Source organism: Lepidochelys kempii, chromosome 8, assembly GCF_965140285.1.
Source record: "Lepidochelys kempii isolate rLepKem1 chromosome 8, rLepKem1.hap1, whole genome shotgun sequence".
In the NCBI taxonomy this organism is placed as follows: Eukaryota; Metazoa; Chordata; order Testudines; family Cheloniidae; genus Lepidochelys; species Lepidochelys kempii.
Window position 1 is genome coordinate 6,371,502 of NC_136387.1, and position 27,885 is coordinate 6,399,386.

A 27,885-nucleotide genomic window follows, 5' to 3' on the forward strand; every position below is an offset into this window, starting at 1 on the left:
ACTTGCAGCCTCTTATCTTATGTTCCTGCAGTGGGTTTCGTCACTCCAGACAGCTGCCAGAACCAGGAACATCTTCATCTGATCTCTCCCCTTTCTTTGGCTGCACTCGCTGAATCTATAAAGAATTCAAAAGAGCATGTGTCTGCTCCCTTCCACCTTGGCAGCAGAAGGAAACCAAGAGCCCTCCAGAAAAGGCTTTTATTGTCTGTTCCTCATTAATTATCAAACTTAAATTAGGCCCATTATATCTTATAACTCACTTATTGACTTACTGGGTTTTTTTCCCTGAACCCATCTCTGTGTAATCTAGACTTAAGACATAAATTAAATACAGCATCATGCTCATTTAAAGGGACACGATCAATTTTTTAAACGGAGTTTAACAATACTTTCAAGTGCTTCTTCAGCCCCTGAATCCCCTGCCTCTTTCTGTGGCGTTTTCTGATTTGTAAAAGTTTTTCTTTCCGTTGTTATGGCATAAAAGACCCCCACAAACAACAAGAGAAATGGTCTAGCAGGGGAATCAGTGGAGCTGGCAATATATCAAGTGCTGTCAAAGGAACAAACTGAAAAAACACAGAGAAATAGGTTTTTTCTTCTCTAATTTCTTGCAGCTACAGCAATCTTAGGGGATGGCTGGAACAGGAGTGGGTGAATAATATTCACACAGGAGGATGGTTTTTAAGACGACAGTGTCCATTTCAAACTGCTCAGAAAAGGCAGCTCACGCAGTCCCCATCCCTGAGCCCCGTGGCGGCATTAAGCCATTGGCCATGCAGCGTGGGGGGAAATGGCGAAAGGGTCTGCTGACCAGAAGGAATTTTCTCAGCCAGAATTCTGCGTGACCTTGCATAGCAGCTCAGATCTGCTGGCCCCTCTGGCTGGGATGCACCAATTGCTGAGCACAGCGAATGCAGGGACTGTGATTGTACCTGCCCATTGCCCCTGCCCATTGCCCAGGGGCATGAAAGCTGCGGAAGACTCTTGCACCCTCTTCTGCACCTTGCACAGCCCCGGAGCGCCCCTCTACTGCCCCAACAAAACATTCAGGGAGGGGCCATTGTCAAGCCCACATCGGATCTAAAAGGGGTGCCTCAGACTTCACCCTGAAGGCCGGCAGAGTTAGGCTCCAGCAGGCCCTTGGAGCAAGAAAGTCACATAACCAGGGATGCTCTACTGGAAGCACCTTGTCTCCAAGTCTTAGAGCAGCTCAGAGACTGGTCAATAAAATCACCTCAACTGATCTTAGCCCACAGGAAGGTGCACAGGGAAAGAGGAGGAGGCGTGCATAGCAGCCAAGAGACAACTTATTAGCCAACCCCGACACATAGGGCCTGGTGACAAAGGCTAGTTAATGACTGAGATCAAGACGGCCACCTACCAAACCCCCAGTGTTTTTGGCTATGGCAAGGTTCCTGCCCTGCTCTGAACTCTAGGGTACAGATGTGGGGACCTGCATGAAAACGCCCTAGCTTATTTTTACCATCTTAGGTTAAAACTTCCCCAAGGTACAAACTATTTTACCTTTTGCCCTTGGACTTTATTGCTGCCACCACCAAGCGTCTAACAAATATATAACAGGGAAAGAGCTCACTTGGAAACGTCTTCCCCCCAAAATCCTCCCAAACCCTACACCCCCTTTCCTGGGTCAAGGCTTGATAAAAATCATCACCAATTTGCATAGGTGAACACAGACCCAAACCCTTGGATCTTAAGAACAATGAAAAAGCAATCAGGTTCGTAAAAGAAGAATTTTAATTGAAGAAAAAGTAAAAGAATCACCTCTGTAAAATCAGGATGGTAAATACCTTACAGGGTAATCAGATTCAAAACATAGAGAATCCCTCTAGGCAAAACCGTAAGTTACAAAAAGACACAAAAACAGGAATATACATTCCATTCAGCACAGCTTATTTTATCAGCCATTTAAACAAAACAGAGTCTAACGCATATCTAACTAGATTACTTACTAAGTTCTAAGACTCCATTCCTTTCCTGTTCCCGACAAAAGCATCACACAGACAGAGAGACCCTTTGTTTCTCCCCCCCTCCAGCTTTGAAAGTATCTTGTCTCCTCATTGGTCATTTTGGTCAGGTGCCAGTGAGGTTGTCCTAGCTTCTTAACCCTTTACAGGTGAAAGGGTTTTTCCTCTGGCTAGGAGGGATTTAAAGGTGTTTACCCTTCCCTTTATATTTATGACAGGCTATAAATAGACGGCTGTGCCTGTCCAGTGGGTAATATTAATAGATATTCTGCCCTTCAGCTGGAGGGGCAGCAGTGCCTTTGACTCATTTCTTTGTCACACTGTTTGTGAAGTGCATCAGAGGGACCAAAACATTGCCAGGACATGTTGCCTAGATAAACTCTGGGTGCCCTCAAGTTTTTAATTTTGCAAAAATAGGCAAATAAGCACAAGTCAGTAGCATCTGTTATTTATTTGCTTATGGTTTTGAGTTTGTAGTTCCAGTGTTTTGAACAAATTCCTCCCAGAGTGAACACACCTGCCTTATCCTCATGATCTCCAAGCACTGCACCCATGCTGAAACGGCATTGTGCACCACAAGGAGGAAAAAGACAGGCTAGCTGGACGAGACTCACAAAGGAGTTTCTTTTTGCTTCAGGGGAATTGAATCCTAACTTGTCCCCAGAATCTGAGCAAGCCAGTTACTGATGCTCAGCTTGTGTTTAAAACAGAAGGGAAACTGCAAAACCTTCTCTGATATTCTCACCCCACTGTGCAGAGATCCATGCGCACAGCTCCCCCAAGGGTCACCCAGTGAAGTTTCTACGAGTCCTTCCAAAACAGGTTTCCCCTTGTCATATATACACATATATATGGGCAGAGGAGACAGCCATACATATATATTAGAGAGAGAGAGAGAGAAACAAATGTTTGAAATTCCACTTGTGCATTCTCCCTATTCATGGCCCCCTGGGTTCTATAGAAGACGCTCCCTTATGAATCAGTGCGGTAGGGGAAAAGAGGGGTTTTCACCTGAATTCACCCTGAAACCACATTTACTTGCTTCTTTCTCTTTTCCTCTGTCCCACCAAAGTTTTTAAAAGGAGTCACAGGCAATGGACAGCATTTTTTCCGCACTGCCCCTCCATTACAATGCAGAGAGCGTTTGTGTGGTTAGTTATTAGAATTTCAATGATCTGATTGTGTCAGTCCCAGCCCCTGGTGCTGGAGCGGGAGTATTGGATTGCAGTGGGTATTAGCAGCTTTGGCCCTGGTTTCCAGTGTGCTGATAAAAAGCTGGGTACTACAGCAGGTCTCTTTCTTTCTTCTTGGCCCCCTTTACCTGCTCCTACAATGTAGCCCTGCCAGCTGCTCGTGCTTGCCTAGATTCTTTCGGCACTTCTCGTTAATGCCAACAGAGAAGCTCCAGCATGGGCAGCTTCCACACCAGTAACAAGATACCAAGAAATCACTTGGGAAATGGAGTTCACTTGTGCCCAGGCATCCTGAATGCCAGCCCTACGGTGATCCAAATTAAACCCCGGTGCAGCAGGTGGGGGCTGTAAGAGGCTGGGAAGTAAAGTCATGCAACTTCTGCATGCTGCCACGTGGCGATGTGGTCTGGGGCACGGAGCGTGGAACTGGGAGACAGAAGATCGTTAGCTCCTTATGGTGGCAATTGTCTCACTGGGCCTATGTACAGCACCCAGCGGGGCCCTGATCTCTGTTGTGGCTTGCGGGTGCTACCATAATCCGAATCATACTTCTTATGGCATGATGAATCACAGCACAGAGATGATTCCTTCCCACCTCCCAGCTCTTTACAAAGGGAGGCAGGAGGGACTAAATCCCGCCTGTTCTAGCGTGCACTCTGAACCCACAGGGTGATGCATTCAGTAAGTTAGAGCAGAATTTGGCCTTACATATTACAGGAGTCCCAGGGGCAGCTAACAACATATCTTTGGCTGACTGGAAAAGTGACAGGAGCTGGGTTTTGGTTCACAGCCATTCCTAGAGAGAACAAAAAACAAAAGGAAATAATAAAATGCTGTTTGGTTTGTTCACATTAAGAATGGTTTTCTCCTGCCCTGCCCTCTTTCTCCCCATTGTAACAGTGGAGTGGAATGGTCCAGCAGTTAGAAGGAGGTGATCCTAGAGCAGCCCATAGCACAGTCGTCTAGAGACCTCACACTTTCCGGGTCACCCAGGTGCCCCAGCATGGCCACAGGCCCACGGCACGATCATTTCTAGAAGCAGTTCCCATCTAGCTGCTGGGGAGGGCGTTGAGTCCATCCGTGCACTGTTCCAGCTATGCTGATTACTGCATGATCTGCTTGAAACACCTGCTAAAAATAGGGCAGAGCAGCTCCTGGCTTTATAGCCCATCTCATGAGCAGCCATCTCCACCTACTAGTCAAGGGCTGCAGGAGAGGACAGGGATCGAGCTGCGTGAGCAAGATGAGACGGACTAGTTGTTTTCCAAAATAGCAGCGCAAACCTAGTTTTAAAGTAGGTTTGACTTCTTGGGTGTGAAGTTTAGCGCTGGCGAGAGGCAGCTGCCTTCTCCAGGCCAGCACCTACCGACTCCGGCTCCCCCCCAAGACCACCCTGCCAATAGGCAACAACTTGGGGGGCAAGAGGAGACTGTCGGTTGCAAGGCTAGTGCAATCTTTCAGCTTCCCGCTGAGGCTGCCAGCAGAGTTAATGGTGAAGGTGTTTGCTCAGTCCACCAGGAACTGCGGTGAGACACACTGTAATGTCAAAGATGTACACAGTTGTCCCTCACCGTGGACAGTCCCATGGGCGTTTCATTTCTAACGCAAGGCAAAGCCTCAGGAGGTCTGGCTGGTGGAACAGTCCTATTGGCTGAAGATTCTTGGGGTCCTGGAAATCTCAGCTGCTCCCCTCTTGCCTTGCACAGAAGGGGAAGGAGGGGAGCAGGGAGCGTTGATAGCTTCGCGGCACAATGCTGCTTGCATTGCTGCTAATTCTGGCTGTTTGGGCGTGTTTTGCAGCTCGTTAACGGGGTGCCTCATCTCGGACACCGATGCCGTGGCAATATCAATGGCAACCTCTCCTCCCTGGGTTTTGTGAGCGACGGAGAGTGGCACTCGGTCCTTCTGGAAGTGAAAAGCACCTCCCTCCGCTTGCTCGTCGACAGCTTGGGAAATACGTCTCTCCAGCTGCCCGTGGCCTGCAGCATCTCCCCTTCCAGGAGAGATCTGCTCTTCGGGGGGATCGTCCAGTCCCGACAACTCCAGCGAGTCACTCGGGGGTTTAGAGGTTGCCTGGATGCTGTCAGAATTGACAGCGAAGACGTGAGGCTCCTGCCCGGGGACAGCCAGGCGAAGGGGATTGTGGAGGAGGTGGGGATAAAGCAGTGCTGTTCTCACACCGGCGCCTGCAGCAGCAGCCCCTGCCTCAATGAGGGGATGTGCGTCGAGACTCACGGAAGAGGTACGTGAATGTCCTGCCGTTACTTTCTGGGCAATAAGAAATCAATAGTCTGGAGGCGAGCGTGGCAAACAGATGATCTGAATGGCAAATTTAAGGGGGCTGCCCCAGAGGAGGGGAAGTTGTGGCTTTTCACAGCGCTGCATCTCCCAGCAGGCTGTCAGGGGGCAATGTCCTCAATCAGTGAAACACCACATTGGAAGCATGACTCCGCAGTCCTTGGCACATCAGACCAGGTGCACCGCTGTTTCTGGGTGGAGTGGGCCCAGGGCCTGGTGTCTTTGCAGTGTTTGGATTCACTTGTATTTTCATTCAGGCTTTTACAAAGCCTCAAGGAGCCGTTAGTGGGGCTGGAATAACGTGAGGTCTGGTCATCCCATGACATTTCAGCTCCCGGAAGGTGGAAACACTGTGGGAAGACAAGATGTGGATTTGTTCCCATCCTGTAAGTGACTCCCGGGGGTGGGGGAGGGAACTCGTGAAAGTCATTAACACAAGCTCATGCCTGCAATTCTTGGGTTCATCTGAACCTGGCTGCCCAGCAGTTATTTGTAACAGGATTTCATCAATGTCACAAACATGGGTGTATCTATCTGTGCACCTCATCAACCTCCCAACTCCCCTGTGAGGCAGGTCAGTGCTATCATCCCCATTTCACAGTTGGGGCACAGAGACACAGAGCGACTTGACCAAGGCCTCACAGGAGGCCTGTAGCACTAACGTCGGGTCTCCCAATCCCAGGCTAGTGCCCTAACCACTACACCATCCTTCCTCTCCAGAACATCTTGCTCTGATTTCTGTGGGTGAACATAGTGGGAGGGACTCATGTGGACAGAGTAACATTGCAGCCTTGAGCCTCTTGAGCCAACCACTGCCCATGCTTGGGCTTTCTTGCTCTGACTTCCATTCCCCTTTCTTGGGGGCATCTGGAGGTGGCTCTGATACAGCTACATGGTGATGGGAGACATGCACAGGGGAATCCTTTGAACTGCTGTCTGTGCTTATTGATGCTTTTGTCTTTCTGCCTGAGGTCTGTTGCAGGGTCCCACGCCCTGTTGGGCTAGCAGCAATCAAAGGGCTGAGAGCACACCTCCCTTCCTCCCTCCCTCCCTCCCTGCCTGCATCCTCGGGCGACAGGATTTAGAATCCTGTCGGCTAGGCAGCTGTTTAGCTCAGGTGAACTTGTTCGAGGTAAAGCGTACAGACATGGTGTGCGAGTGTGCAAACCTGCAAAAGGGTGCATGTGTGTCCAGGTGAATGTGTGCACATGTTCACATATGTGCAAATGTGCTTGTGCAAGTGTGTGTGTGCTGGAGTGCAAGGGCATGTGTGTTTGTGCAAGAAAGTGTTTGTGTAAATATGCTTGGATCTCATGCTAATGTCACAATGAGGCCAACCAGCCAGTGACAGGATCATGCTCAGGGATACAGTGTGTGAGCATATGTATGCATTTGTGTAGGACTGAACATACATGTCTCTGTGCTTGCATGGCTGGCTGGTTGTGCCTGCCATGTGCATGAGTGTGTGCACAGGTCTCTACTAGTGATGCAGAAGTGAGCCTGAACTTGCCTGAGTTACTTAATGCACAGAGGATGGAGGTGTTTATTTTGGGGTCATAACCAGGCACTTTTCTAGGATGCTCCAAGGTGGAGGGGCTTCACTTCCCCAGCGCAGCTTGCTCTTGCATGGTGCAAAAGAACTCAGCAGAGCAGTTGAAATTCCCGGTATCAGAATTTGATTTGGCAGATACCAGAAAAATAGAATCCCAGCCACCCACCACATTGGGTTTTCTGTCCTGCTGTCGATATGACAACTCCCACGGAGAAGTGGAACAAAGTGTGTCCGGACAGGAGCTGCCTGGCACATGGCCTTTTGCTGGGCACTTGGCGGGCTAAAGACTGGCGAGAACGGAAAACAATGGGGTACTTGGCATCATGTCTAAAAGAGTCATAGAAATCTGCAGCTGATGGATCAGCTTTGCCCTCCCGGGAGGGAGGGGACCACCAGCTACATTTAGGACCTCACTTGAGCTGTACCCGGGGTTACAAGACACATTCAGGAGAGGCTCAGCACTGGGCAGTTGTGGTGTGTCTTATTATGCAGCCTCAACCCCAAGTTCACCCCCGCTGCTATTTCCCAACGTGTCAGATTGTTCTTGCACTCTGGGCCAGAAACCACCTCCGACACCAGTTCCCTGCTAGCTGGTGTAGCAATCTCACAGCTCTCTATTGCCCTCTCTAGGTTACACTTGCATCTGCCCAGTGCTGTTTTCCGGCAACCGCTGCGAGCTGGGGGACAGCCCGTGTGAATCCAAGCCCTGTTTGCATGGGGGCACCTGCCTTCTCTCCAAAACAGGCTACACCTGCCGCTGCCCAGATTGGTATCTGGGGGAAAGGTAAGACCAAGGAATGGCTTTGGGACTGCGTGTTCCCCTTTGCGGAGCCCTCAGCTTACAAGACACGGTTAACCTTGGGCGCCGTTTCTCATGGCTGGGGTGAATACTCAGGAACTGCATGTTCCTGCAGTTTACCTGGTCACAAACCTTAACACCCTGGCCAGCCACTCCAAGACTGATCATCACATTACATGCACTGTTTGGGTTGCATTCTCAGACTCTAGAAGGCATAAAGAATCAGACAATGAATTAATCCCCCTGCGATTGCATTGTCACTAGCTGAGCTATGTACCACAGTTCTTAGAGCCTGGGAAAATAATCTCCTTTAGTCAGCATTTTGCTGGCTGTCAGTGAATGTTTTCTTTGGTGCCGATTCAAAGTGTCTTCTTGTGACAGGGCTGTTCCCAGAACTGCTCTTGTAACAAGTAGACACTTAGCTCGGCTGTGTTACAAATTACCCCTGACATGTCAGGGCTCCTTCGCGGAACTGAGAGGACGAGCACAGAGGATGCATTGTTCTGGGGGAGATTGATGACGGCTCTGTATCTGACACATGTCGAGTTTTACAGCTGAAAAGCAAGTTGGTTAATATCAGCCAAGAGTCAGATCCTTTCAGTTACCAAGACACTGCTGGTGGGGATACTCTAGGGACCATGTCTGTCAGACACCAGATCTGCAGTGCTAAGGAACATAGGAATGTCTACTGGAATCAGACCCAAGGTCCATCCAGCCCAGTATCCTGTCTCTGATAGTTGCCAGCACCAGATCCTTCAGGGAAAAGTGTAAGAACCTACAGCAGGCAGATATAGGATGAGACCCAGGGCTCATCCTGGTCTCTAATAATTAGAGACTGGCTTAAGCCCTGAAGCACAAGGTTTAATGTGCCTTCCCAAATTATTATTGTCATTAATTTGGATAATTCTGGATATTCTTCATATCCACATTAGTGCATGTTCAGAATGCGCATTCAGCGCTGACAGCACTGAAAGAGTTAACGTGGCTCCAGAAGTAGATTTCACGATCCATGTCACCGTGGGTCATCAGTTACGCCTGCTGTAACCGCATGTCCCTCTCTGGGCTCCTCGCTCCTGTCTGCCCCACAACATGGCCGAAAAGAGCCCAGCTCACGCTGAATGTGAGTGGATCTAGCACATCTCTGCTGCCTTTGAATTAAAGCTGCCCGGCATATGCCCGGCCTGTTGGGTGAATATTAAGGTTGAAATTACCCACCCGATTTTGGGGAAAATATGCAACTGCTCACCAGGTGGCACTGCTGCACCTGAAACAAGCTGCACCCTCTAGTCAGACAAGGTGGGGGAGGTGATATCTTCTATTGGACCAACTTCTGTTGGTGAGAGAGACACTCTTTCCAGCTTCCCGGAGCACTTCTGCAGGTCTGGGGAAGGTGCTCCAAGTGTCACAGCTAAATGTAAGATGGAACAGATTGTTTAGCATAAGGAGGTAACCTTAAAGGGTGTGCAAGAGTCTCCCTTAAATAAATCGTTATGCACGAGAAGGTATTGAGAGGAAGCTGAAAAAGAAATGTGATTAAAAAGGGGCCAGTTCAGGGTGGGAGGGGTGTTGCTACTGGGTGGGAGGATCCCAAATCCAGCTTTTCGAGCCCTGAAGGAGTTCAGAGCTCTAGAATCATTTTGAAGTTGATGATTCCTGTTCTATTCAGGGATGGGAGAGTGTCAGGTTTTTTAATGGGGGTGGAAAAGAGAAATCAGTATTTTGGTCTTGATTCCTCGGACTTTTCATGAAATCTCTAAGTGCCTAAGGGCCAGCTGGTCTTTACTAGAGCTTCTAGAAATTCATGCATTTGTCAGAGCTACTCTGGACACTCCCCAGATGTTTGCTCCAGGCTGCAAACATCTGTAGCTTCCCTTGGGAAGACCGGCTAGGTAAACTACATCTGAGGAGGTTTCTTAAAGATGAATGCAGTTCAGAGTGTCTCTGGATTCCCTTGCCTGATTTATCAGAGACTTCAAGAGTGGAGAGGTTCCAAGGACCCAATTCTCCCCAGCAAAGGAGAGGGGTGTACTGGAGAAGAATCTTCCTCTGAACTTTGGAAAGAGGAGTTTTGTCCCGTAGCCTTTGGTATTGCAATCATCTGTTTTACGTCTCTGCGGTGTGGCGAAATGTACCGAATGGCTGAGGGGAGCAGTGGCATTTTCAGGGTTCCTTGGGTGGCTTGACAGGGGTAGTGCACCACCCTACAGAAAACCAGGGAGAAGGAACTTTAGGGTAGCCAGTGCTACCATGAAAGGACTGCAAATGGGGCTAAAGCAGCTGCTCCAGACCAAACGAACCGCAAATATGGGTATAAAATAAACAAAGGTGGCTGGGGTCCAAGTTTGCCTTTACAAGCTGGCCATTCCCCTGCCCCACCCCACAATTCTCCCGCTACCTGGCAGAACTGGAGAAAAGGCAACTTTGCTCCTGTTCCCTGAAAACTATCCTTTAACTTATTGCCAGGGACACTTCCCTGTGGGCCCCTCCTCACCTCACCGCTAGAGGAATAACACACCACATTCCAGAGAAAGGCCCATTCAGAAATCGACCTCACAGGCTCCCCAGCGTGGCCCCACCTCCCTCCAAGCTAGAGAACTTGGGAGCCCAATGGACAGAAAAGTCCCACAGAATCCCCTGGTGGCGGTGCAGCATCTCCTAAACCGAAGGGCTGGTTCTTGGCAGGCAAGCAACCGAGGCCGGGCATAATTTTGTGCTAGTGTGTGCTGGGGCTCTGAGAACAGTTGTGTGGAGCAGCCGCACTGCTTCAACTGGTTAGAGCTTCTAGCAGGTGTCCCCAGCTCTGACAGCCGGTGTCTCCCTTCCCCTTCCCCGCTGCAGGTGTGAGAAGGTGGCTGAGGAATGCCAGGACAACCCCTGCCGGAACGCGGGGCGCTGCGTGAACGCCGGTGGCTCTGTCCGCTGCATCTGCACTGGGGAGTACCAGGGGGCATTCTGCACGCAGAGACTCGTTACCCCCGACATCGCGCCTGCCAAGTGGGGGATGGGTCCCGTGGAGATCGGCGAGATCGTCGCTGGGGTGCTGGGCGTCGCCATCCTGGCGGCGGCCTTCGCCTTCGTCCGCAGGCGTTACTGCCGCCCCGCCAAGGCCCACAAGCCTGTGGCCAGCGAGGACCCAGACCTGCTCTCCAAAAGCGAGTTCTCCAAGAGCGTGGGGGTGGCCACGCACACCCCGCCACCCATCGAGCTCAACATCCTCAGCAACGGCCCACACAACAACCTGGACAGGGGCACACCGGAGCCGCACAAGCCCATTCCTACGTCAGAGTTTGTCACCTTCAGCTCGGGCAACGCCCAGAAACCCCGGGGCACCATCGTGTGCAGCGTGGCCCCCAACCTCCCATCTGCCGCGCCCTCCTCCATCTCCGACAACGAGTCCTTCATCAAGAGCTCCTGGGCCAGGGAGCAGATGGGTCAGTGCTCCCCCTCCACACGCCCCTTCCTCCTGCTAGAGATGACTCAATGCATTCGGGCTGCAGGCTTGTGAAGGGCCAATGGCACTGACCAGAGCCAGTGTAGTGTGGGCAGATGCTGTCCAAGCCTATGCCACAGCCCTCCCCATGCAGTCTAGTCCCTACTGCTACATCCAGCTATTCCCCCCACATCCCCACAGCCCCGCCAACACCCCTCACATCCTGACTAGCTACACCCAGCTATTCACACACACACACACACACAGAGCCCTGCCAACATCCATCACTCTTGACCTGCTACATCCCTCACACCTGACCAGCTACACCCGGCTATTCACACACACAGTCCTGCCAACACCCCTCACACCTGACTAGCTACACCCAGCTATTCACACACACACACACACACACACAGAGAGCCCTGCCAACATCCATCACTCCTGACCTGCTACATCCCTCACACCTGACCAGCTACACCCGGCTATTCACACACACAGCCCTGCCAACACCCCTCAATCCTGACCCGCTACACCCAGTTATTCCCTCCCAGAGCCCTGCCAACACCCCTGAATCCTGACCTGCTAAACCCAGCTATTTCCCCGCACAGCCCTGCCAACACCCCTCACACCTGACCAGCTACACCCAGCTATTCACACACATGCACACACACACACACACACAGAGCTCTGCCAACACCCCTCACACCTGACCAGCTACACCCAGCTATTCACACACATACACACAGAGCTCTGCTACATCCCTCACACCTGACCAGCTACACCCGGCTATTCACACACACAGCCCTGCCAACACCCCTCAATCCTGACCTGCTACACCCAGTTATTCCCTCCCAGAGCCCTGCCAACACCCCTGAATCCTGACCCGCTAAACCCAGCTATTCCCCCACACAGCCCTGCCAACACCCCTCACACCTGACCAGCTACACCCAGCTATTCACACACATACCCACACAGCTCTGCCAACACCCATCACTCCTGACCTGCTACATCCCTCACACCTGACCAGCTACACCCAGCTATGCACACACACAGCCCTGCCAACACCCCTCAATCCTGACCTGCTACACCCAGCTATTCCGTCCCCAGAGGCCTGCCAACACCCCTCAATCCTGACCTGCTAAACCCAGCTATCCCCCCCCAGCCCTGCCAAGACCCCTCACACCTGACCCACTACACCCCTCTTTTCTACTTGTTCTCTCTTCCTTTCTCTCCAATATACCCAGATTTGGATGGATGGAGAGAGAGAGAGAGAGAGAGAGAGAGAGAGCTATTGGATAACTAGATGTATACTTACGTATACTTAATTCTGTCTCAGCACGGGGGATAGACTAGATGGCCTCTTGAGGCCCCTTCCAGCCATACCTTGGTCTGATTCCAAGTAGGAATGGCTATGGACAGCTGTTAACCTGGTTCTGATTTTATTCCAGTATATCCAGCAGAAACCACCTACTGGCCGCCCAGGTACCAACCATCGGATGTCCAGGACCATCCCCACTACGACGTTATTCAAGGCCCTCTTCTGCCATCTGCCCATCCTCCTCCTCCTCCCCAAGTAGACCCTGAACCACCTGGTCTTTACGGTGGCTTTCCCTTCCCACTAGACCAGAGCAATAAGCGGGCCCCCATCCCGCCCCGCTACAGCAACCAGAACCTGGAGGACTTCCTGCCACCTGACCCCATGGAACTGCCTGCCTCCCAGTGCCAGAACGAATACACCGCCATCAGCTACTACCCTTCCCAGCTGCTGCAGGGCGAGGGGACCCCCTACCCTCCGGACGCTGGCTACAAGAGGGTGAGCATGCGCCTCAGCGTGGCCCAGCCGTCCTATGCGGACTGCGAGGTGGGGCCCCAGCCCAGCACCAGGGCCCAGCCAATGCCACCCCCAAACTACGAGGGCTCTGACATGGTGGAAAGTGACTATGGAAGCTGCGAGGAGGTGATGTTTTAATGGGGCTGCATGTTCAAAACGAGAAGGAAGCAGCGTGAGCTGTGACTGGAACATGTACGGAGGGAGAAGTAACCTGGTCTTGGTCCTCTCTCTCCTGGGACGTACAACTCTCCCCATCCCCCGTTAACAGCTTCCCTGTGTGCAGTCGGGCTGTAATATAGCGTGGACTCTTGTCCCTGGCGTTCTTTAAATAGCTCCTGTTGCTGCTCCAAAATGGATCTCACTCAGCTGGGCAAAAAACCAGAAAGGCCAGTGCCAGGGAACACAAAGGAAATTCCTCAGATGCCAACAGGCGCTGATGGCAAGTCATTCTTCATGCCAAGAGCTTCCTTAGACATGGAGGCCCCACCTCTCCCTGCCCTGGACATGGAGCCTGGCAGCAGGAGAGAGGACCACAGACCTTTGGGACAGTCCGTTGCCAGGGTAGCAGAAGGTGGGACTGACTTGGTGCCTCACTGTAGTCCAGGGAGATGAGCTATGTCTCTGAGGGGTGTCATGGAGAGGTCTCTTGTGCCTGGTTCCAAGGGTTTAAGGTGGGCCAAGCAGAACTGTGGAGTTTTGAGGACAGCCTGCCCCCAATGCCGTCTGTCCTCTGGGCTGGTGCCTCATGGCCATGAGAAGGGGGAATTTAGCCGCTACATTAGTTCATTCCTGGGCTTGTCTCCCTGCACCTGTAAAGAGCCCAGAAAAATGTCCATTTCTACAGGAGAAACTGAGCAAAGAATCCTGCCTCCCTAACCCACATCATGAGGTACCACAAGGTCGCTGGCAGAAGAAGGCACAAGATATACAGGCAGGCCTGAATTCAAAGTAGGTAGGTGTTTGACTGGACAATTACTTCAGCACCTTCCCATCTGGAAATGTGCCAGGCTACATCTGCACCGCAAGCGTTACCGGTCGTCTGTCTACATCTGCAGCATCCCTTGTGCCGGGGACATGGCTCCGTTGTCATTATAGAAAGTGGGATTCTTCATAAAGGCTGCTGGGTACAGAGGGGACCCTGGGGTTCTCGCTGGCTCGCTCATGCCCAGACTCCACACAGCCTGAGCGGCTGAGCATCTCCACTCAGGGTCTGCCCAAGCCCTGGCCTGGGGATCAAGGCCCTAGAAAGAACTGCTGACTGCACTCCAGCAGCTCACTATGTGCAATGACCCACAGACATGTGAAAGCACGTCCTGTGCGTGTGCGAGTGTGTGTGCGCGTGTCAAGGTATGTATGTGCAGCCGTGAATATCCGCACGTCAGCGGGGGAGGAGACGGTGCGCTGGCTCCTCCCAGGGTCCCCCCCCCCGCCCCCGCCGTCGAGAGAGGTGGGATTCGCCTGGATCGCCTTGTGCTTGGTAACGTATTGTTTCTCTGAGAGAGTTTATCTTTGTTTGTTTGGTCACTTTTTGAAAGCAATTAAAAAAAGAGGCAGTTTTGTATTCCTATTTTACTTGAAAACTAACGGGGGCTCCTTTGTAAGCGTCAGGCAGCTGCCTAGCTCGGAGGAAAGACAGGTGTGGGGTGCAAAATTTGGATCTGGATGCCCTACCTGTCAGCTGCAATCAGATTCTGGCTGTTGATTGAACCCATTCTAAAGACGGAAACCACCTGCAAATTTTGGCTCTGGATCCATCTCAGATTTCAAACACCCGCAAAGTCTGGAGGCCTTTGGGTCCGTGGATTTGGGCCCCAGCTCTAGAGTCAAGACAACGAGGGTGGGGAAAGTGTGAGCAGCTTGTGCTGGGGTCACACATGACCAGGAACAAAACTCCAGCTTCCCTACATGTTTTCCGAGCGATGGGCCCGAGAGGCCCCAGTGTTACCCGGGGAGTGGTCAGGACTCACGCCCTTAGTAAACATCCCTACTTCAGTCAGAGGAGAGCGATTTTTCCAGGAAACGGGACATTTCACACAAGGCTCCCTTTTCATTTCATTCATCAGTCAGCTTGAAGCCCTTGCATGTCGGACATGGGGGGCATGATGCAAGCAACGTGACCCCCACGAGCACCCCCAAGTTGCAAACCCAAACTCTTGCGCCACTAGACAGTAGGTCACAAACCTGAGATGCACCAAGGCCAAAGCAGGACATACACAGCCCCCAAGCAAAGAAACATTTATTCTCTCCCACGCAGAAACCACATAACTGGGCAAGGGGAGAGAAAGGTTGTCCAGGGTGCTCACTAGCTGGCATTACTAGAACCTATCGAGTCCTGAATTGATACATAAATGATCTTGTATTAGGAAGGCAAGTGACAATGACCCTACCCATTCTCAGACTCACATAGGGTCAGTACTGCCCTTATAGGAACCAGTTGTCCGCACGGGGGCAGAAAAGTTTGTTTGGACAAGAGATGCACTCAAAGAAATGCAAACAGCACTCTGTCGTCCCCTGACGACACTGGAGACCTGAGTGCATCCAGGATTAATGATGTTCTAGGAGTGCATCATGCCCACACAAGGGCACGGGGAGGTAGAATTATAGCTGCATACATAGCTCAGGGACATAGGTCCCTGGAAAGAGAAGGCCATGGCAGGATCAGGGAGTGGAGCAATAGGTAGGCTGGTCCAAAGGACGTGTCTGACCCACAGGTATTAGAGCTGGAGCAGGCCTGGCAGAGCGTGCCAGGATCAGGAAAAAGATGGCTCTGGAAAGGCAGCTGAGGAAGCAGACACCCCCAAGGACACAATGATGCACTAGGCTTTGCTTGCAATACCAGGGCACAATGCAGAAAAACAGCACCCAAAGTCAGCATCACTGAGCACTGGATCGCAGGCAGCGGTACTGCGGTCTCAGCCCACAAGCCACTAGATCCTGTTCAAGTGGAACAGGAAATACGGGACATGTCTCGGCTTGGTCCAGTGCCCCAGTTCCAGTTGACAGTGTTATGCCACAGGGGTACTTGGGGCATGTTTGCCATCAGGTCGATTGTTAACTGAGGGAGGATATGCAAGATTTCAAGATGGCAATCCAAGAGCTTTCCTCTGGCACAAGTCTCCATCTGCGCAGCAGTCATGAGTATCCGGATTACTTGTTTGCTTTCCATGTGTAAAACACCCCCATGTGTACAGATTCAGGGGAGCGAAGGCCCAGAACTGGCCATACTCATCAGAGCAGATTTGCCTTTTTATTGGAACCAATACTGGTGGATACTTGTTTGCACTATTCAGCCAGCTCCTCCCGATGCCCGTCCAGGTGAGCAGGGAACTCCGCCTCCGCCAGCCATGCCAGCCTGTTGGGCTGCAGAGACAGCACAGTGATTGGGTATTAACCCCTTCCATGCTGCATGAAACAGGGCTCTCCAGCACAGATGGCTATGCTGGGTGCTCTGTGGGTGCGAGTGAGCATCCCAGGGATACAAAGGTGGGGATGTGAAGGCCCTGAGCAATAGCCAGGCATTGGAAGGTTTCACACAGAGATAAGGGCAAAAAGCAGAACCATCTATCCAATCCCCTCCCCTTGCTGCTCTCCTAGATAGAATCATAGAAGATTAGGGTTGGAAGAGACCTCAGGAGGTCATCCAGTCCAACCCCCTGCTCAAAGCAGGGCCAACCCCAACTAAATCATCCCAGCCAGGGCCTTGTCAAGCCGGGCCTTAAAAACTTCTAAGGATGGAGATTCCACCACCTCCCTAGGGAACCCATTCCATTGCTTCACCACCTTCCACATCTGAACTCCAGGGCCTGATTCTGCTCTCTCCACATAGCCCAGTGTAAGTAACCCCATTAGAGTCCAGGGAAACCTCACAGTGTAAGTGAGTGGACAGGCAGGCTCTTGGAGTTCAGACAGCATTCACCACAGCATCTGAGCACCGGCCCGCAGCACGTTAAGTAACATGACTAACATGCATCCCGTGTGGTTGGTTCTCTCTCCATCAGCTCTGTGTTCACAGTAAGCCTCCCCATCAAATAAAACACAGTGCATTCTATCAGGGACAACTTGTCGCAAGCAACGTGAGTTACTAAATCTTTATTGCAACAGCATACAAACGTTCGGACTAGAGACATCAGTGGTAAGGCGCTCACCCCACGGCAATGGCATTGGGACGGTCCCTCGAACAAGCCAAGTAAGCATTAAGTGTCTGCAAAGCAACCCTTTAATGGTGCATCTGCACCGTACCCCTTGCAGACCGCACGTCTCCGCAAGCAAAGACAGGAACATGATTTCACATACCAGTCTCAGTTTGGGTCCCCTGAAGAGTTAGAGGGTGCCAGTCCCTCCCTTGGGTATACATGGACGGATCGAGACCATTTTGGCCCCCATCATGGCAATAGTTAGATCTCTAGTGCCATGCAAATAAAACAAAACCCACCTAAAGCCTTTTCTCTACACTTCCCGAGGCAACACAAGAGGCTCTGGGAGGTTCAGCTCAGTGGGATGGTCTCAGCTGAATGAGAACACCCCATGAGGAGGATACAGCCTGAAACAGCAGCTCTGAGACCTACAAACTGCTCCACTCAGCTCAGTCGGTGTGCCCATCCCTGCTCCTGAGTGCTTTAGAGCCTGTGATATGTCTGAAGCATGCCTGTTCTCAGCTCCCCACCCAAAGGGGCAGGACTTCCCAGAACCTGGCTCACATGGGGGCTAGGGAGCGGGCCTCAGACCCTCCCAAAAAGAACAAGTGCCCCCAGAACCCGACTCACATGAGTGGGAGGTAGGAAGGGGGACCCAGGCCCCTCGTATCCTAGAACACACATGAGGACAGCAAGGGGGGCTCAGACAGCCCCAGAAGGGTAAGGGGGCCCATATCCCAGCCCCTAGGAGTGGGACAGGGAAGTGAGCTCAAAATATCCCAGAGGGGCAAGAGCCCCCCAGATCTGGGCACACACATGGGAGGGGAGAACATGGGGCTGAGAGATGCCCCTGCCCCTACTCTCCCCCAGTTACTCTGCCACTCACCCATTCCCTGTGTCCCACCTCTCCACTCCCTCACCTGAACCCCCAAAAATCCCTCTCCGCTCCCCTGTACTAGTCATTGCCATTTATCCCCCTTCCCATAACCCTGTCCCCTCACTGCAGGCCCAAGCCCTCCGCCTCCTATTCCCCTCTCCTCTGCCCCCTGATACCTCTCCTCTCCCAGGAAGCAGCCATGTGTCTAATTTCCACCCAAATACTTGGATTACTTTCCCCCCCATGCATGGCTCACATATCGTAGCACTCTCCAGCTACTCACTCCCAAACTCCTTTTGTCTCAGATTAGGGCTTGTGATTAATTTATCCTTAGTTATCTTAATTGAAGTGTGGATTCACAGCAGCTGTCAATCTCAATGAGGTCTGACTCATCCAATCATTACTATATATCAAACTATTGATATGATGCCATTCAAAATGGTCTCAAGCTGTTGAGTTTTACCAAAGGGCTGTGTGTGCATAACTGATTGGAAAACTGCTCCCAGAGAGTAGTTATCAGTGGTTCACAGTCAAGCTGGAAGGGCATAACGAGTGGAATCCCGCAGGGATCTGTTCTGGGTCCAGTTCTGTTCAATATCTTCATCAGTGATTTAGATAATGGCATACAGAGTACACTTTGAAGATGATACCAAGCTGGGAGGGGTTGCAAGTGCTTTGGAGAAGGACAGGATTAAAATTCAAAATGATCTGGACAAAACTGGAGAAATGGTCTGAAGTAAATAGGATGAAATTCAATAAGGACAAATGCCAAGTACTCCACTTAGGAAGGAACAATCAGTTGCACACACACAAAATGGGACATGACTGCCTAGGAAGGAGTGCTGCGGAAAGCGATCTGGGGGTCAGAGTGGATCACAAGTCAAACATGAGTCAACAGTGTAACGCTCATGCAAAAAAAAAAGCGAACATCATTCCGGGATGTATTAGCAGGACTGTTGTAAGCAAGACACAAGAAGTAATTCATCCGCTCTACTCCGCATTGATTAGGCCTCAACTGGAGTATTGTGTCCAGTTCTGGGTGCCACATTTCAGGAAAGATGTGGACAAACTGGAGACAGTCCAGAGAAGAGCAACAAAAATGATTAAAAGTCTAGAAGACATGACCTGTGAGGGAAGATTGAAAAAATTGGATTTGTTTAGTCTGGAGAAGAGAAGACAGAGAGGGGACATGGTAACAGCTTTCAAATATATAAAAGGCTGGTACAAGGAGGAGGTAGGTAAATTGTTGTTGTTAACCTCTCAGGATAGGACAAAAATCAATGGGCTTAAATTGCAGCAAACTTCCTAACTGTCCTCGGGAGGTTGTGGAATCTCCGTCATTGGAGATTTTTAAGAGCAGGTTGGACAAACACCTGTCAGGGATGGTCTTGATAATACTTAGTCCTGCCATGAGTGCAGGTGACCGGACTAGACCTCTTGAGGTCCCTTCCAGTCCTATGATTCTATGAAAACTGAGCCCCGGATGGTAAAGCCTGTCACTCAAACTAAAACCTGCTGCCCTCAAACTAACACCCAGCGCTTTGTGCCTAGTCAAAGACGGAAGGTAATGCCTCTCCTCACCTCTTCTGAGAGCTACTCCTGCTGGAAGAGCACAGAGGCCAAACCAACATGGGGAGGGGACACTCAGGAAAGTGGAGGCAAATCAACTACTGATGTGAAGGCAACGCAGATGAATTAAGGCCCCTTAAACCCTGGGTGGATGTTCTCAGTTCACTGTAACTTACTCTCCAGTGAGCGAAGGCCACTTCACTCCTGAAAGCATCTGCACTGGGGGGCAATGGTGAGCCATGAGGTGTTTCGCCAGGCATGCAATGCTACACTTGCATGCAAAATGGCCTCCTCCACGAGGCGAGACCTTGCACTTACGCTGCATGCTGTGTGGAGGAGGCCATGTTGTCTTAGAAAATGGCATCCTCCGGGCACACGCCTGGGGGCTGGAGGGAATCATCCTGCAGGCAGAGCCGGTCCTGGGCCATGTGTTGCATATGCAGACAACACACCACTGCTGTGGGGGGAGGGAGTTAACAAATGTGCCTTGACCATGCACCTTGGGTTGGTTTCCCCTAACTTTCCTGAGCATCCCGCTGTAGCCGGGCCCTGAGACCAAGTGGAAAGTGGCTCATACAGCTGACCACCCCCCTCAGAGGAGCTGCATGCCATGACCACACCGTCCTCTCCAGGAGTCCCCGCCTGGCACCTGTAGGATGGAGAACACTGGCCCACTGCTCCTGGGTGCTGCTTTGGCAGTTTGCTCTGTGGGGTTTGCCCTGGGTGGCCTCCCCCTGGCTGCAAGAGCACAGAGAAACCCGTGGGAGAACAAACTGGGAATACCTGGAGCAGGGCTTCCCACAGCGACCAAGGCCACAATGCTGGGGCTATTACCAAGTGGCCAAAACAGAGGCAGAACTGAGGTCCCACTTCAGACATTGTTCACGGTGACTCCCTTTGCTCGTGGGCTCATTGTACCGGCTCGGACAGGGGGCACAGCTAGCCGCGCTGTAAGGGGTTGAGTGACTGTGACCAGCTGCCTGCAGGGCTCCTTGCCTTCCCCTCGCACCAGAGGGACCCGTTCCTCACCTGCGCGCATCCAGAGCTTGGATAACGCTGGTCTGAGCAGCCGCGGGCGTTCAGTGCGCCGCTGCTCTCCGCCCCGGGCAGGGAGGAGTTAACAGCCCCTGACCAGGAGCGAGCAGCGCACCAAGGGCCGGTTAGCCTATAAATGCGCGAAGGAGCCGGGCGCGGTGCGGAGACGGCGCCTCGGGAGCTGCTTCCGAGGGACTGGGGGGGACACGGGGCTCTCCTGGCCCAGAGCCGCAGGTCAGGGGGGCTGGGAGGGGCCAAGGGCAAGGAGGAGGCCGTGACCAAGCAGGCGACAGGGGGACTGGAAGGCGCAGGGCAGCGGCAGGGCTCAGCCCGCCGGGACCCCGGGGGACGCGTGGCGCACGGGCAGCCTGGCGCACGGCTCCGCCGGGGTGTCCGGTTCTGCCGCAGGCTGCAAAGTTTCTCCCCGCCAAGGGGAACTTTTCCCGAGGAGAGCACGGGAGAGCGCGGAGCGCCGGCTGCCGAGGGAGCCCAGGGACGGGGCTGAATGGAGCCGACGGGATGAACGAGGTGGGAAGAGCATCAACGGGGCTGGAGAGGTCCCCGGAGCCCGGCGCTTGGCACCCAGAGCGCGGCACCGGGAAGGGAGCGCCCCCGGCAAGGGGCTGGCTGCGCTGAGCCGGGAGCTCGCCTGCTCCCTCCCCCCGGCTCCTAGCGCTGCCCGCGGGAGGGGGACTTCCCCAACCAGCGCCCCAGGGGCCACTTGACCCGTGTGGGGAGCGGCCCCCGTCCGCCCCCCAGGCACGGGGCTTTGGAAAGGGCGCCCCGCGGAGCAGCCACAGCGCCGGTAGGAGAGACGCGGCTGCCCGAAGCGGTGATCGGCTGGGGAATCCCACCTCCCCGCAGGGCCCGCGGACAGGGACAAAGGCGAGACCCTGCCACGCCAGAGGGGGGGAGCGAGCCAAACTTCCAAAGAACTTCTCCGGGAGGGGCCCATGCGCCTCTCCTGGTGCTTTGAGAGGAGCACTGACCCTTGCCTTCCTTGAGCCCTGACCTCTTGGCTCAGGGCCACTGGAACCTGCTAGTCCCGACTGGCCGAGGACTCTGCTGTGCCCTGGGAGGCAGGTTAGATAACCGAGGATGGAGGAGGAAGGTTCTCTGCTGAAGAACCTGTCCGCTGGCTTGGGAAGGGAGGATGGTCTCTACCCCACCTGGGTGGTGATCATGCTGGCTGTCATCCTCATCGTCACCATCGCTGTGGACATCCTGGGCAACCTCCTGGTGATCATCTCGGTCCTCAAGAACAAGAACCTGAGAAAAGCAGGTAATGGCCTTGCTGGGACGGGAGGGCTTCGCTCTCCAGGCTCCCCAGGAGCAGCTCTGCCTCTCTCCGCGGGGCTCAGGAGCAGTAAGCCAGCCTCCTGCCCTGCTAGTGCAGTGACACACCGGTGCTAGCAGAATCCACCTTTGTGTCTGTGGGTCCGTCCTTGTGTGTGTGTGTCTGTCCATCCATCTGTGTGTGTAAACTTCTCCCACCCAGCACAGTCGGGATTCAAGGCAAATTTCTAGTCGTTGCAGAGAGCCTGGTGTTGGCAAGGCTAGTAAAACAGGCTATCAAAGCATGGGGAGGGGGGGAAATTCCGTTGTCCATACTGACCCTGGCTTCCATGCCCGAGATACATTGCACTCATTTATTTACAATCTCAGCCAAGGGACTAGTGATTTTGGCTGCTCAACTTGGGACACCCTAAAAAAGGGCCCAATTTTTCAGAGGGTGGGTACTCAGTGCTTTCTGAAAGCCCTTTTTAAGGAGTCTCAGCTGGGGCACCCCAAAAACTGAAACATCCCAAATCACTCATCACTTCTGAAAATCTTGACCCAGATTCCACCAGCTGGCTTCAATGCTCATCAGCACCCTCTCTGGGGGAACTCTGGTCAAGCTCCTTGTGGGATTTAGATTCTTAGCTCAATTAAGAGGTTTGGAGGACCTAAAGCTTCCCCGCTCCAAGCCTCGCAGATGATTTTGTAAGTGCATGGGTAGAATAGGACACAAAATGAATGGTAAGAATTGTTCCAGCCTTCACACAGGGGAAAACAGCTATTTTCCATTTGCACCGCCTGATTCTGGGAACAGCTACACTTCAGCTGGCATTTAATAAATCAGGGTGTTTTGGTTTTTATCCCTCTTTATGCACTAAGAAAGTTACCAGTAACTCTCCAGGTTAGGTTGTTTCTGCTGCAATGAAGTGGAGAATTTTGCTGACCTCACGCTCTGCTTACAAGCCCCACATAGGTAGAAAGTTTTCTGTCTTCCCTTGCCTAGAATAAACCCAGGTTACAAGCCAAGGTCTTGGTCAGTAATAATTAGCCTGCATCTCTGGAAAAGCCCATCCGTCACTTCATGTAACAACACTTTGCATTTCTGCAGCATTGGATCCTGAAGCATTTTACACTAAATCTGACTCTCAGCACCACTAGAAAATTATTGTAAGGGGGGAAACTGAGGCAGAAAGCTGGAGGCTTCTATTGTCAAGGGTGTCCACCAGCTTTGGGTGTCTACGTGGAGACAAATGGGGCCTGATTTTCAGTGACGCTGAGCGTCCAAGAATCCCAAGTGGTGTCAGTGGGAGCCAGGCAAATTCCATGCCTCTTCAAAGCAGGCTGTCTTTCTCCCCAGAATTGAATGACCTGAAGTCAGCGTACCTCTGAAAGCTCAGGTCTAAAAGACAAAGCCAGGAATGGAACCCAGGCATCCTGATGCCTAGCCCTGTTCCGTAACTGCTAGACACTCCTACATTTCTAGTTGTAACCTCCTTATCTTTGAATGGGTTCTCTCCCTCACCATGCAGTGACAATGGAACCCTTAGGACATCACAGTCTTTGCAATGGGAGTGGTAGCAATGCTATGCTCCAATACAACTGGACTTCATTGGCATGACTAGGTATACAAGCGTGGAGGGCTCTCAGGCCTGCCAGAGGTAGGTCCATGATGGCCAGGGTTGGGTTCCAGGCTGTGTTTGGGGTTTGATCCCCTGCGTCCCAGCATTCGGATTTCACTGCAGGGAAAAGCCAAAAGGCAGGAGGAGCTGGGAGAGCAGAGAAATAACTTTGATAGGTGTGTGTCCCTGTCCCGTACTGGGGCGCACCTAACCGCTGCTTCATTTATGCTACCTAGACTGTCGCTGACGAACCAAACTGGAAGTCAGTGGCTGGGGGTAGCCCGGGTGTGACTGGTGCAATCTAACACCAGGATCAATCTGATCCTACAGAGCCGAGAAATGTCAACGCACGTTGAAAAGCACAAAGCCAGAACCAAATCTGTCATCCCAGTAGGACTGACTTTAACAGGCTCCCCCGTGTCAAAATCCAGAGCCCATCCCAAGCACCTGCGTATAACTAACCCCCCATGCATGGAATGGCCGGTTCCACGTCCCTGCTGGAGCGGAGCCATGGCTAGGGCAACTTTTAGTGCAGCCAGCTTGAATGGACCCATTGCATTAAACTGAGTGGTTACCATCTGCTTTGGCTTTGGCTGCAAGTGCCACCCAGAAGAACACGTCTCAGCTGTATTGTCTCCAGGGAGAGCAGTGATTTAAACCCCTCGCCTGCTCTTTTCTTTTACTGCAAGCAGTACAGGGGTCAGGATGGGTACAGAATAAGGTAGGGAGGGGGAAGTGTGGGAGGGGATGGAGGGGGAAGAGGGGAGAATGACCTGTGACAGGGCCCCTCGCGGTAGGAATTTGGTTTATTGCAGGCAGGAATTCGTTCCCGTAGGGAGGGTGTTCGCACAAAAGTCAGGGTTGCAAGCTCTCTGCCTCTTCCATCACACAGTTCCATCTGAGAGGGGTCCTGCACTTTCCATGCAGCTAGGCTATGCCTTTCACCTACCACCGAATTCTCTACCCCACCCAGTGTGCCATTTCCCTAGAGCTGCTCCAAAGAGAGGAAAAAACCCACCTCTCTCCTGTCACGGTGAGGAAGAAGAAAGACCCTTGCGTGAAAAGCCACTGCCGCTGGCTCGGGAGTCCTCTTGCGGAAGAGGAGGCACAGATAGCTGTGGGCAGCATTATCCCCTTTGGGGCTTTAATTCCCAAATCAGCCCAGCAGAGAGCAAGCACACTATTGTGGACCAATGAACTGCAAAGCACCCACTTGGCTTTCCTTGTCCAAGTGATAGAAGTGCAGCTCACGAGATTCTGCAACCCAGTGATTAGGGCCTGACACCACAGAGGAGCCGGGTTCGATGCCTGGCTCTGCCACTGACATTCTGTGAGATTTTGGGCAAGTCACTCACAGCCCAATTTTCACAAGTGGGTTTCACTTTAGAAAAAAAATCTAGCCATTAGCTCATCTGTACTAATAGCACTGCTCTGTCTCCCAAGGGCATATGAGGATAATATATTAGATGGATGGTCAATGTTATTTCAATTGTGGCTAAAGGCTAAATTGCTCCTAAAGGCAATCACGGCCCCGTATAAAATGAATAAAACGGACAGTGTCTGCCCCAGGGAGCTAAAAATCTAGGATTGTGACAAGATGCAACCAGGGGATGAACAGACAGGGGTGTGGGTATGAGGTAGCGATGAAAGGAAAAGCAGTCATGGTAGTTAAAGTGATAGTAAGTTAAGCTACTCCGTAGATGATGCACGAGCCAGAACAGAATCCAGCTCCCAGAGCCATCGCCACCGTGCAAAGAGAAGTAGAAAGACAGTACGGCAAGCAGGTGTAATTTGGAGTAGGCGCAGGAAAAGCTGATTTGTTTAGCAAGGAGAAGGCGTTTTCCTGGCTGTTGCTGCTGCATTCCGACCATAGGGTCTAACTGGTTTTTTTTGGTTTTTTTTTCGGTGTTACCTTCCCCAGGCAATGCCTTCGTGGTGAGCTTGGCCATTGCAGACTTACTTGTGGCTTTTTACCCTTATCCCCTGGTCCTGATGGCTATTGTCCATGGCGGCTGGGTGATGGGGTACCTCCACTGCCAGGCCAGCGGCTTTCTGATGGGCATCAGCGTTATCGGCTCCGTCTTCAACATCACGGGCATCGCCATTAACCGCTACTATTACATCTGCCACAGCCTGAAGTATGACACGCTCTTCTCGGGCACCAACACCGTGTGCTACGTGGGGCTGGTTTGGGCACTCACCTTGCTGGCCATCGTGCCAAACTTCTTTGTGGAGTCCCTGCAGTACGACCCGCGAGTGTACTCCTGCACTTTCGCCCAGTCCGTCAGCGCCCTTTACACCATCTCCGTGGTGGTCATCCATTTCTTCCTACCCATCACCATTGTCAGCTACTGCTACCTGCGGATCTGGCTGCTGGTTCTCCAGGTGCGGCGCAGGGTGAAGCCGGAGACACAGCCCAAAATCAAGCCCCATGATTTCTGGAACTTCCTGACCATGTTCATGGTCTTCGTGCTCTTTGCTGTGTGCTGGGCACCGTTAAACTTCATCGGCTTCGTGGTGGCGGTCAAGCCCACACTGGGTTCCTTGATACCCGAGTGGCTCTTCACGGCCAGCTACTTCATGGCCTACTTCAACAGCTGTCTGAACGCTGTGGTTTACGGGGTGATGAACCAGAACTTTAGGAAAGAGTACAAGAGAATCATACTGACTGCATTGCAACTGGCTTACAGGACTGATGGAGACTAGCACCCATGGGCTGAGCCAGAAGGGAGGAGGTTTTACCATATTCACACTTATCCCCTGCTCCACTTTTAAGTGAAGTGCAAAGAGTGCAGCCAAAACAGTGAGAGGTCAGCAGAGGACACAGCTCCATATATAAGCTGTCTGCAACAAGAACAATGCAGCCCACCCTGTTCTGCAACATAGGATCCTCTTTGGAATGCAATGAGCTTTGAAAACAGACCCTCCTTGCTTACTTGCCCTGGCATAGTCTCCCCAGCCTCAGTCAGATAGGCATCCTGGAAACAGCTAGAGCCAAGTGATTGCTAGTAAATTTATTCAGTGAACTATCCACAAACATTTCACCATTTTCTCTAACTTCTCCATTATTCACCAACTAATTCTGTGTATCTCAAGAATGTTTGTGAACAGCTAGCTGAGTGTTGGACACCCAAAATTCAACTGGTTTCATTTGGACCCATGGAATAGTTACTGTTCCACGATTGGATGAGCATAAGTCCCAGCACTGAAGTTTTCTGTGTGAACACTCACCTCTATGTCTTGGGAATCTGTCTTCCCGAAGTATTCTCCAGTATTTACGGACTATTTGCTGTTCCTGCTAATACGCCTGCCAGCAAACTTGCACTGGCCACAAGGTTACCCCAGAGTGAAAGCAGAAAGGGGTGTAAACTCAGCCAAAGGGAATTCAATATTTTTATTGAATGGTGGGATTTTCCAGAAGCTCCCAAAGGAGACAGGTGCCTCTGAAAGCCCCACCTTACGTGAATATACACAAAAATGGTAGCATTTGGTAAGTCATGTGATTCCCTTGAATGAGCTGAGGTGGTGAACCCTTTCCCTTCTCTTTGGAGCCAAGGGTGAACCGTTCAGGAAGGAAAACCCATCACCAGAAAACGGAATCCACTTCAGAAGAAGACAATCATCAGTGTGACTTGACTGCTCCTCTGATGAAAAACCCTCACAATGGGAAGGGGAAACCACCACAATGAGGCTGAATCTAAGTCAGAAGATAATCCACAATGACAAGTCCTCTGCAAATGCCAGCGGCTCAAAGAGAGCATATTACCTTTAAATGAGACCAGACCTGGAGGCTCTTGACAAGATATTTAGAGCACAAGTGTGAATACTGTTTCCCATGCTGAGAGGAGCTTATAGGAGAGAAGCCAATTTTTCTCTCGTTTGGTGTTTAATTCAAGAGAGATTTTGGACTAGAGGAAAGGGAGTTGGGCCCAGATCCTTAAGGTATTTAGGATTCTAACTTCCATTGATTTCAGTGGAGAATCTGGGCCTTTGTCCCCAGTGGCCCCAAATGGCAACAGTTCACTGGGCTTGAATTTAACAGATTGTGGGACTGAGGAGAAGGGAATAAGGAAGACAGAGTCAAGATGGTTAGGTTTTCAACAAGTCTGACCAGCAGTAAGGAAATTATCCACTTGTCTTACTTGCATATGTAACAAGTTCCAGCGTGCAATGGGGTGCGGAACCACAGAACAAATTTTGCATGCAATTTTCCTTTGATCCCTGGAGATCTTCTGCTCTGGTCACCCCGGCATGTAAAGCATAAATCTGCTTTTGTGCACAGCCAT

General features: G+C 51.9%; 2 protein-coding genes across 4 annotated transcripts in view; both read left to right on the forward strand.

Annotated features, from left to right (window-relative positions):
• The window catches only part of FAT2 (FAT atypical cadherin 2), an 83,787-nt gene extending 69,138 nt beyond the window's left edge, over nt 1-14,649 (forward strand). For 2 of the 3 annotated variants that reach the window (XM_073355298.2, XM_073355300.2), the window contains exons 21-24: nt 4,979-5,420; nt 7,659-7,812; nt 10,666-11,258; nt 12,706-14,649. In XM_073355298.2, coding sequence (XP_073211399.2) covers nt 4,979-5,420; nt 7,659-7,812; nt 10,666-11,258; nt 12,706-13,226 — 1,710 coding nt within the window. In that variant the 3' untranslated portion in view covers nt 13,227-14,649. The other variant, XM_073355301.2, reaches the window with a different exon arrangement.
• Nucleotides 14,650-21,795: 7,146 nt separating this feature from the next.
• LOC140916429 (melatonin receptor type 1A) lies at nt 21,796-26,305 on the forward strand. Its single transcript, XM_073358077.1, has 2 exons — nt 21,796-21,984; nt 25,521-26,305. The coding sequence occupies exons 1-2, from the start codon at nt 21,801-21,803 to the stop codon at nt 26,303-26,305; spliced, it is 969 nt and encodes a 322-aa protein (XP_073214178.1). The 5' UTR covers nt 21,796-21,800.
• The last annotated feature ends 1,580 nt before the right edge of the window (nt 26,306-27,885 follow it).